Genomic DNA, 11,736 nt, shown 5'->3' on the forward strand with positions numbered 1-11,736 from the left:
AAATTGAGATTTTTCCAGTGAGACTATAGAGAGATGGTGTGATACAGGTAAATTATATAACATAGCAAAGAACAACTTCTTCTTTCAAACACAAGACTGGAAGAAACAAGTGTAATTTGTTGTTTCTGTGATCTTTCTCTACTGGAGAGTAATCTAAAATCCCGGACAGACAGCACTTAACAGCACCTAGCTGTACATCTGACAGGTCTTGATTTTATCTTCTCACAGGCAGTGGTGGCAGCACAAGACAGGCAGGGCTTTGCTCAGAACCCAACATCCATGTTTGCCTCACCCACAGAGACAAGTGATCCCCTGGAGCAGTGCCTGGCACTGGTCAGCTGGGCATGCACAGGGAAGGGACCCAAAAGGGCTCCCATGAGGATATCTGCTCCTGTGGTTTTCAGGCTGCCCTTCTGGGACACACTGGTGGTCCACAGGACAAAAGGAGCTGATCAGTGAAGTGAATGGAGAAAAAGTGAATGGAACAGATGCATCCACTTCCACATACACAAACAAATGTTACAGTGAGGGAGCAAGAGCACTGAAATATACCCTAGGCTTTGTCTGGTTTTCTTTCTGCTGTCAGTGAAAATCACCATGGAACCACAGCACCTGACAGTCTTTGGATTGTTTTACAAAGGTATGGTTGGAAGAGCGATTGTCAGGAAACACCACTGCATCCCAGCTACCTAAAAACAAAATGAGCTGTCCCTAACCATTCCTGACAGCCCTGGGTATTTCACCTTGCTGGAGATGCCTCAGTCCCTGGAGGCCACTGCAATATACAATTGCCCACACCTCTGGAAAGTATGTTCTACCATCTGTATTGAGCTTTCCATGCTACAGTTTGAGCTCATTACTTGCTTCACATACTGTGGAGAATGGATTATTTCCTTTCCCTTTGCTGTGGCAAAAGTGAAGGGTGTTCAGCTCCCTGTTGTTCATAAGGCCCTATTGCAGGGACAGCCCACACTTCCCTCACCTCAGTGCGGGCTAGTGAGCCAACAACCAGTGTACCCCAGAGCAGCCCAGGAGCAGCACTCTCCACAGCTTTCCTTTTCTGTTGTATTGCTTTTATTCAGCGTTGTCTTCCCAACCCTAAACACTTGCTGGATTTGCCCCTAGTTTTGAGTGCTTTTCCAGGGCTAATTCTTACCTCTAGCTGTATTTCCCTAGAAGCAGCCAAAGCATACTCCTGTATCCTCTGAGCCCACTTTGCTCCTTTTTTGCCCTTCAGAAGGGCTTCCCTTTCTTTGCAAAAGGCAGCTTTCAAACCCATGGGGACTGCACCACACACACACACATGCACGCAACCAGCTCTACATTAACCAAAACCCAAGACAACCCAAAGCATGGAAATAACAAAAAACCAGAGCCCTGGATGGTAGTCAGTACCTGGAGCTAAACAGATATTCTATCCTTCATATATTTTTTTGTTAATTGTTGCTCTGGACATTTTTGTTTTATCAAATGGGGAAGGACACTCGAGACCCAGCTAATTTGTGTCTCTTGTCAATGGCTCTTTGTTTTCTTTTAGCTTTTTTTCCCCCTTTTTTTTTTCCTGGCCCTATAATAATTTCTTTGTTCTCTTTGGTAAGCTGGCCACTCAGAGCATTACATCCCTGTCTTAAACCTGGCTGCAGTACTGTTCATAACAGCAGCAGCAGCGTCTGCTGGGGTGGCAGTGATGTGTGGCCACCAAGGCTCCCTCTGGCAGGCACTGCACACAGAAAAATCACACTACCTGCATCAACCAAACCCAGCTCTGCAGTGACCAAAGAGACTAAACTGCAGAGGAGAATGCACCTTTTTCTTACAATACTTTGAACTTTCCCCTCACAGGCACTTTATTGTCCTTGTTCACGGCAAGCTCTCTGTTTGTTCAAGTGCAGGCTAGCAGCAAGGTACTAATAAATTAATAAAGAGGAGACAGGGCACAGGCCCAGGCAGTTGCCTATAGAGTTAAATGGTTGGCATTGTCCTTGGCAGGAGTTTGTCCCAGACCAAGCAAATACTCCTGCAGCCAATGCCCAGGCATGTTTCAGGAGCCAGGGTGGTTCTCAGCAGGTGGTTTGGGCACAGCTCTCTTGCTCTGGGGGACAGGAGCTTGTCTCCCTGGGCACGGCTGGGAACGCCAGTGGGCCTTGGGAGTGGAAAAGACTCCCTGGCCTGTTTTATTATTTTATGTGGCTTTAGGCTTGGTGTCCAGCAGTGAGCAGCTTTTAATGGATTGACTCACCCTGGCATCCCTGCGGAGCAGGGAAGCGCGGTTAAGCCCGGTTAAGTCTGAGTGCAGAAGCAGACTCACAGAAACACTAAAAGCGGTACACGACTCCAGAGAAGCCTTCAAGTCCCACAGCCCTCTTATTTCTTAAGCTCCTGCCCCAGCCCCAGGGCTTGAAGCTGGTGAGAGTGAGCCAGCCATGGAGATGTGCCCCTGGTCTGCTGGGGATGCTGAGCTGCCCAGGATCCCATGGGGCAATACAGGGGCCACCTCCTTTTGAGCTCTGCAGCTGAGATGAAACCCAGCCTGGTGAGGCTGGGCAGATTAAAGCGTGCACCAGGCAAGCCTGGTTCAGAGAACAGGATCAGGCTTGCACTTAACTTGACCCTGAGGGACTTGCAGAAGCTTAGGCAGGGACATGGCTTCTCTAGCCCATACGTTTTGACTTAGTGAGACATATGAGCCTCAGGGCCCCACAGAGGCCACACATCAAATCCATATGGATAGTTTGTGCAGAGGAAATTGGTGGGGTCAGAAAGAGTGGAAGCTGCTCAGTGCTTTACAGACACATTGCCTGAAGTTCTTCTCCTGAGACAAATAGAAAGCAGTTCAGCACCATGGATTTTCCATTTTCTCCATTCCATTTTTTCCATTCATTTACCCCATGCGTATGTTAAGAGGGAGATGCTCAGTCACCCAGCTACTGTGTCACCTGTATCTGTTCTTGAATCATGTCCATCACTATGGTGTCAGGGACTGCAAATACAGAGAATCTTTGTTCATTAATTATGGCATTATATGAAAATACAGTTTTACCAATAATCCTATTTTGAGATTATTTGTATGAGTGATATAATTACTTTGATACCTGAACAACTAGACTTTTTGACAGACCACCTTCATGTTTCCAGAGCCACCTCCCAGGCACTCAGCTAAAGTCCCTGCAGAGCCCTGTGCACCTGGAGTGGGGATTTGCAGCTCCCCACCGGTGTGCAGTGGGTGGCCCTGCCCTAAGACACCCAGGCGCAGTGAGCCCAGCCCTGCCCATAACCCAGCAATTAGCTTTGCTCCGGCCAGTGGCCAGTCCGAGGCTCTGCAGGGCAGGGGAATGGATCCAGGGGCCATATGGACCCAGGTTGTGAGGCTTCAGCTGTGTTTATCCCAGCCTGCTTTTTCTCCTAGCTCACCTCCCACTGACACCTGTACACCTGTGTGGAGAGAATATTTGTGCCTTTCCCTGCTCCAGGGCACTGACAGCAGAGTTGCAGTCAGGGCCCATTACCCACTCAGGGTGGGACTGCAAAACTGAGGGAGGAGGAGTCAAAACCTATTCATGGCTTTACCTTAATTGTTATTCTCCTTGCTGAGCCTTCTTCTTTCTCAGTATTGCCTCTGATAGGAAAAATTATTTTCTTACATAAAATTGCTTAAAAGAAACAGGAAAACTCAGCAAAATGAAAAGTACCACCACCACCACCACAAAAAAAAAAAAAAAAAAAAAAATCCACATAAAAGTCTGGGACTTATCCACTCTTCTGTTAATTAGCTCTTACAAAAACAATAAAACCAGAAAGCAAAGAAAATTAAGGTAATTGGGCTAGGCTGCTGTAAAAGCAGAAGCTGTGGGAAACAGGGACATGGCTGCAGACAACATCACCTTGTAGAAAGCCCAGACTTCTGAGGTCTGCCTCTCCCATGAGTCCTATTTTGTGGCAAATCATAGTAGATGGTGTAATTATAACAGCTGTGCTTTAGACTGGTTTAAGAGGTTGTACTTTCCTGACCGCCTTTGGAGCACAACCGCAGTGGCAGGCAAATTCCTGCCAACACAGCTCAGCTAAATCCACCAAAACAAGCAAACAAGCCTTCTGGAAGAACTTGCTGGATGCTTGTTTTCAGTGACAAGTTTCAGACAAAAACAGTAGCATTTTAAAACCTATGTGTACAGCCAAGAAAGTTTGTGGACTTTTCCCTCCTCCTCTCCAGCCAATACTTTGCTATCTCTTTTACAATGCCATTTCTATTGACGTAAAGCGAAGATAAGGAATGTTTGCCCATGCTGCCTTGCTCAGTTTTCCATGCGTGGCTTCTGGCTGATTTCCCATGTGTCCCTGCTGATGTCTCAGTCCATTTTCGACTGAAAGAGTCTGGGTTCTTGCTTGGCTTATCATGCCGACACAGCTGGCAACCCATTAATCTCCTGTTCCTGATGCTTTTGCTTCAGTGGGAAAGTTCCGGTGCTTTTCAGTGGTTTGTATTTACAGCTAACAGAGGCGGGTGCTCAAAGCCCCTAGGTCACTTCTCCACAACTAACAGAGCTGGAAGAGGTTCAGCATTTTCATCCTTCTTGCTTGAACTCTCTCTGTCAAAGATATGGAGACCCGTAAAGCAGCAGAAGAAACAGATTTGAAGCCAGGATCACACTGTCTACCAGGAAGGCCCTCATTCACATCTTTAGTCTGAGGACTTCAAGACATCCACCTTCTCAAACACTGACAAACTGAGGCTCAGTTTGCACTCAACAGTTTTCCTCTAGAGCTTTGGGTTTTAGCACATGAATTCTGTCTGCTCCCTCTCCAGCTAAAAAAGGACACTAATCTGTCAAGGTTATACAGCAAAGGAGTACTTGGAATTTCATTCTGTTCAGAAAACTGTTTCAAACCAGACTGGTGAAAACACTACTTTGTGACAGTAAACCATTCTGGAAGGGTTTGCCTCGTAGAGCCATGCTGATAGTACTGTTTTGGCAGCTCTTTGTTTCAAAATCCAGCTCCAATGGACTAGACTTGCAATTTCTTGGGCCCAGCCTTGTGCTAGTGAGGGAGTCCCAGGAAGAGATGGGATGCTTGAAAGGGAAATAAAACCTTATACTGTGTCTGGCTTCTATGTCTGATTATGTATACCTATTATGGTTGAAAAGTGCTGTCCTGAAGACTTGGGAATTGGAAGTTTTCATTCTGTCCCTGAAAAGAGAAATATAATGCCTGTGTAACTGCTTTCTGGTATACCAAACCTGCTCACAGTTCTCTCCCAAAGCAGATTGTGGGGTGGAGCATGGTGTGTTGAGAAGTGCCTGCTCCTCCCCAGCTGTGACTGCCAGCAGCAGGGATGTGGGATGGACATAGCTGGCTCAGCTAAGCCAGAGAACCTGGGAGCCTCCACGTACATCTGAGCCAAGACAGTGGTGTTTTGGATGGCAGGGTTTGCTCCACACCAAGTGAATCCTGTTCTTTGGTTTCCTGCCTTTGTTTACCATGCAGCGCAAAAAAAGCTATGACTTTCCTCCTCTGCTAAGCTGCCCTGGAGCTGTGGATGCTTTCCTGCAATTCCTGCCCTTAAAGTCAGGCAGCTATCAGGGAAGAACATCCTGCTCACTTTCAATAAAACTAACACTTGCACTGGCTTGTTCCAAGCCTTTCAATCCCCACCAAAGACATCCTAGCACTGCTTTTGAAAAAGACCTTTAAATGTGGAAAGGGAAAAGGCTTTTCAGCAGTGGCTATGGGGTTCTTCCAAGTTTGATACTAAGAGGAAGTGGCTGACTCCAAAAGAGATAACACTAAGACAAGTTGATGTTTTTCAGACTTTCAGAGTAACCATCTAAAAATGCATGGGACAAACTCTCTGCAAAGGCAGATCAGCACAGAAATATTGGCTGGGCCAAGCTTTCAGGGGTGGGAGGGTGCAGAAGCAGGCATGGGAGCATCCCTGCAGACCAGACAGATCTCTCTGCTCTTCTCACATCCCAGTATTGTTAATAAAAGTGAAGGGTCCCATTAGGAAGTTGGTTTGACCCCTCATACAAGGATGTGTATGAGAGGTGTTACTCACTAGTCTGCTCTAACAGGGGAGGGAATGCATAGGAAAAAGGAAAGTTTTCCCAGCTGCTGGAAAGAACCCTTAAATAACAGAAGCATGGCTGACTAGGATTTTCACAGCTGTATTGGGAGTCCACCTAGGGGAACTAGTGGGGTTGTTCCAGCTAACGAAAACTAATAAGGGGATTCACCTGCTGGCTGACAGGCAGTCTGGCAAAGAGTACCTGTGCTGCAGATACCATGCCCATTTCCAGTGCAGGCAGCTCTGCTCTGGCTCCTCAGAGATGTATCCAAACTGAGCTGTCTTTTCTCTGCTCAGCTCTCTTCCTCCATTTTTCCTACCAGTGTGCAGCATATTATCCAAGCATGTTTACTTCTCCTCCAGCTTAGCTCTTGGACTTCCTCCCTCTCCAGATTATCTCTGAAAAAGGGGCTCCTGTGACAGAAACAGAAGAAGTTATAAATCCCAGTAAGCAGAAGAACAGTGAAATGCAATATACTCCAGGGCAGGGGCAGTTCTATCAGTCAAATGTTTGGCAAAGCTGGTATCTTTGTTATTTTTCTTACCAAGACATTTATCTGCCACCACCTAGGTCTTATCCAGGGTGCCCCCAGTAGTGCCCAGGAGACCTGCTGGGTCCACTGCTTAAGCCAGCAGGGAGAGCTGTGGGAAGAGCTCCCAGCTCTGGTGAACCCAGAGGGGTGTGGGGCAGCCCTAAGGCAGTGAGGGGCTTACACAACAAGCTGGCAAATTGGTGACTGTCACACAAAATCAGGACATGCAGTGCTTTTCAGCAACTGTGACTGCAGATCAGCTGAAAAGGATTTTGAAAGTGAGATAAAGGGCTCATCTCCCACCGTGGTTGTCCTGCAGAGGACTGCAGATAGGAGGCCAGGGTTAATTTGTTTTCTGAATTAACTAGGAATTTGGAAGCCTTGAAGCAATTGTGCTTTGTTTTGGTTATGTGAAGGGTTTTTCCAGGTTTATCTCAACAACAGGTTTTGTCTGTGAGTTTTTGGTACCCTGTCCTAAATTCAATCAGAACTTAGCTGGCAGGGTGGTGAGAGTTTGTTGTGTTAATAAGTGTGCTACTTATTGATACAATTCCCCAGGTAGTGAAAACTACCCTGAAATCCATACATAGGGCATGAAAATGTTACTAAAAAAAGCTCTGGCAAATACATATTTTTTTAAAACTACAAATCAAATGTAAAAGTAGCAATATTCTGTACTTCTTTAGCCCTTTCCCCTCACAGCTCTCACAGAACATCCTCAAAGGCACTTCTCTAGAGTCAGAGCAGGTCAGAGCAGTCCTTTTTAAAAGCTGCCTTTTCTTTCCTGGGTTGCTGTCCTTTCCTTGCTCTCTCCCTCCCTTCCTATTCTTCCCCTTTCTTTTCTCACCAATTCGCCTGCCAATGATCAGCTCAGTTGAGTCACTGGGATCCAACTCTTTGAAAAATGGATGGAGTCATCACAGATGGATATTTTTCCAGATCTTCGGGTTGCTCTTCTTGATAAAGATCAATATCTTGGTGACAGTCCTGCAGAGCAGGCCATACTCTTCCCCTGAACAAACCGCAGTTCAGCACGGCATGTTCAGCGTGCAGCCTCACTCCCTCTTCTCTCTCCCTGTCAAGCTTTTCAAGTTTCTGCAATAAAAGAAAAAAAAGAAAGCTTTCATTCTCCAAGGCCAGCATCCAGTTAATATTTTTTGTATCATAGGGAAAATGATAAGCCAGGGTATAACAATGACCTACTTCACGTCCTGATAAAATAATTTCCTCTCTCTGTCATTTTTCTTGAAGAATAACATTTGACTAACACAAGCATGTAGGACAGAGCAAAAGCTTTTCTGTGAACTGGCTGATAATGTGTCAGATTCAGCACTGAGACAGACAACTGCCACCCTGTTGACCTATGGGGAGTTAAGCCTGTTTATCTCCCAGCTTAGAGCTCTGAAAACAATTGGGTTCAGACCTGTAAGATTTGTGCCTGTGATAGGATTGAGGCCAAAATCTCAGAAACAGGGGCTATCTGTTAGAGCATCCCTCCATCAATGCCCCCTCAGGCCACTGCCACCACGGCTGCCCGGGAGCTGCTCTGACTTGCTGCTGTGGTGCAAACGGGTCCCCCCTCTACAAAACAACTGGTTAGCTCATCCTCTTACACAAAAGGCTACTGTACTGAGCAGGGTACATTACAGTATAGGGCAACCATGCAGCTCTGAATCCACTCACGCCCCCCTCCCTGAGCACAGAAACAATGCAGACTCTTATAGCTGTCGTGGGATATGCAGCCTACTTAGCTCAACGCATCAGCTATACTTGTCTGCTGAAGGTGTTTAAAAATGCACAATGCTTGCAGCATTGCATGAGGAGATTTCTCACATCATCTTTCGGTGCCTTTTAAATGGGTTCTCATGCAGCGCATATTGCCTGCCCTCTCATCTCCCACCTACAGGAGTTTTCCTTGTGGCTGTGCATCTTTTGTCTTAATGAGTTCTCATCATGGCATTGATCCAGGACATGAATTTGCCATTTGCCATGCTAGTAAGGGGTGATGTGGCTTGTGGGCTTGTGGACATCCTTGTGCCCTCGGTTGGGCCACAGCCTGGTGTGGTGTCAGAGATTGCAGTACATCTGCTCACCTTCTCTTTGTCAAAACCAGACAAAACAGATATAAATTCGTCTCCTGTCATGACTTCATCCTGTCAGGACACACTGCCCAAGATGGCCAAAGCCAACCAGCTTACAATCTTTACTGTATTTACTGTCAGCATACTTGGTGCATGCTGACTTCCAGCATCATATGCTGCTCCACAGTACTAACAAGGTACCTGATTTATGGGATACTGCTGAGAGTAAAAGGTAGTTAAAATATAATTATAGTGTTTCTTTTATTTCTTTCCTTGCATAAATGTGGTATGAAGCTAGTCTGGTCTATTGACTTTTCTCCAATTTCTTGTTCCCTGAGGTTGAAAGTTCCTCTGGATTTCAGGAGATGGAAAACTACCAGCTGCTGGGCTCTGGTAGAAGGGTAACACAAATCTTGGCTTGGAGATGGAGACTCCTCTTGACAGCTCCGCTCCTCAGGCACAACGGACTTTTCCATCAAAGCTCATGTGTGCAGGAGACAACTTTCTTGGGTCCTGCTCAGAGCTTGAAGAATGAACTCTGAGGGAACTAGATCCTAAAAAGCTGTACCTCTTCCCAATGTGTATGCCTCTTGCCAGCAATGCCTTGTCTTGTGCAGAGATGCAGCTAGGCATACACTGGGATGCAGAATAAAAATGCAGAATAAAAATGAGACACTGGGCTGCAAATGTGGCTCTGCCCCTTCACAGAGCAGCAGAGAGGAAATGCACCAGAAATAACAGTGTCCAGTCTCCATACTTCATGCAGTTCACCAGAAATGACTAAAGATATTTCTTGTTTTAAGGAGATCCTGACTACCTCCAGAGTTTCACTGAAAAGCGACTTGTTTTCCATTCAGAAGAAGGGGCACAAGCCTCTGTGCAATTAATCAATTTTCCTTTTATCTCCCTTAAAGGAAAAAGAGAATCTATGGCAATTTTGGTTACTGGGGTTGGTAACTGACTTTGATCAGGGATGTGATTTGTCATCTGCATTACTCTAATACTGAGCTTATACTGCTGAAACAGCATCGCCATTCAAGATGTTACCACACCACAGATAGCTCTGAGCTCCCTCACCATTACAGCACAGCAGCCACACAGTAATCTCAGGCCTTTCAGTGGGACACCTGCTGGGCTGCAGGCACCTAATACTGAATGAAATGCTGTGATTTTGCAGCCAGGTGGCCATGGAGCATGCTTGCTGTATGGCTCTGTTATGGAGGCAGCAAATCCAAGAACAAGTGTGGCAACAAGCTGCCATGGCAGTAACCTTTCAACCAGCTGCAGCTGTTTGCAAAGAGCCTGCAATGCACACATAATGTTTTTCCCCTTTCCCACAAGAATAAGCCAAATTAACATTATCCCGGCACAACTGCATCCATACTTAGGGAATTAGCTGCAGTAGTATTACTAAAGCAATTCAGCTCCTCTAGGTAGACAGGCTATAATTACACTAAATTAAAATAGAATGCTTTTGTTCTAACTTTGGCTTCCCCACGAGGAGTTGTACCAAAATAATCAAAGGTATGAATTAAGCCATTTCAGTTATTTTAGTATAAGCCTGAGTGCAGGCAGGCTCCTGCTCCAGTCCTTCTACCTTGGCAGAGCTCAGCTGTCTGGGTGATCTCTCAGCTTCATCACAGAGGGATAAATGCATGAAAGCACCCAATGGGAAGCCAGGTTTGGTTGTAGCTGGGTGCCCTGTGATGGCTCTCTCTGGGGCCAATGCCATATGTGACAGCACCATCTTTGTTCATTTAAGGGAAGGTAATTCTGCAGGACTGCAGTGTCCCACAGGAGGGTCAATGGCCCCTATGGGTCTTGAGCATGAGGGTGACACTGAGCCTCTATGCTCTGCTGGCTGCTGTGCTCCACCCCTGCCTGGCTCTGCTCCCTGCAGGGAGTGGGTGCTGCTGAGCTGGCATGGGGCTCCAGGGAGATGTTTTTATCCTACACCTTCAATTGTACACACAGTGTATCCAACCTGGCATTTTTGCAGCTGCTTTCAGCCAGGCAGGACCTTGGCTTTGGCCCTGCTTCGGAATGTCCAAAATGTCCGTGTGCAAAAGAGCCATGGCCCTAAGGAGAGCCACAGTAACACTTCCCATGGAAGAGGCCAGGGCACTTAGGAAAAGATCAGCTGTACAGAGTGAGCCTTTGCAGGGCCTTTGGTGGTTAGGCCACACCGCTCCAGGGTTTAAAGGATCAGGAAGATGTCAACTCCAGTGACCATGGGAAATACAGATGGGATGATGGGCAGCTGTAGCATGCGCTGCCTCACATGGGTTTCCACTTCACTGAGGGAAATGGGGAAGCAGCACTTCAGGACTCACTGGCAACTCAGTGATGCTAAAACACGGTAAACTGAAATCTCAACTCTGCCATAAACTTCTCAGCACTGATTCGGGTAAGTTCAGACATATGCACCTGCTGCCTGTCAAATGAGGCATCCCAGATTCTCCAGGTGGTGTGGTTCATATTTTTATGGTGCTTTTAAGGTTCTTGTAAGAAATGTGTTAGTAACATCTCCAGTTGAACACAGAGCCAGGCTATTCATGAGCCTTTCATTTTCAGTGTTTTATTGCAAAACTTTCCATGGTCAACTTAGTGAAAATGTGCTAAAGATGAGATGCCCCCTTTCCTACTGGCACACGGCACAGTTTACCCCTCCCCAGGCGTGCAGGTGGAAGCTCACTCAGCGGCTTCCAAGGCAAACACGCCGAGGGCACCCGTCGGAACGTCAGGGCTCTCCTGCCCTGCTAAGCGCGACGCGTGTCCCTCAGCGAGCCGAGCGCTGCCCGGCGGGGCCGGACGAGCCCTCACGCGGCCTCCGCGCGCAGGACCGGCCGCGCGCCCCGACGGGCCGGGCGGCACCACCCCCTCCGTCGAACCCAGCCAATGGCGCTGCGCGGCGGGGCGAGCAGGCCAATGAGGGGCGGGTCCCCGCGGCGGGGCCCGCCCCCTCTGCCTGTCCGCAACCGTCCGTGAGAGCGGAGGGGGGCGCCGCGGCGTCGCCTGGCGGCCGTGGCGTGCCGGGCCGCGCGGCGCCGGCTCCTCC

The 11,736-nt window shown here is 47.6% G+C and overlaps 1 protein-coding gene across 1 annotated transcript in view; it reads left to right on the forward strand.

Moving 5' to 3' along the window:
• The first annotated feature begins 11,302 nt into the window (after positions 1 to 11,302).
• RHOU (ras homolog family member U) overlaps positions 11,303 to 11,736 on the forward strand; it is a 7,436-nt gene continuing 7,002 nt past the window's right edge. The window contains exon 1 of the mRNA XM_041402126.1: positions 11,303 to 11,662. Coding sequence (XP_041258060.1) covers positions 11,303 to 11,662 — 360 coding nt within the window. The remainder of the gene's footprint in view (positions 11,663 to 11,736) is intronic.

The sequence above is a fragment of the Onychostruthus taczanowskii genome, unplaced genomic scaffold (genome assembly GCF_017590055.1).
Source record: "Onychostruthus taczanowskii isolate IOZ18803 unplaced genomic scaffold, ASM1759005v1 scaffold193, whole genome shotgun sequence".
Taxonomy (NCBI): Eukaryota; Metazoa; Chordata; class Aves; order Passeriformes; family Passeridae; genus Onychostruthus; species Onychostruthus taczanowskii.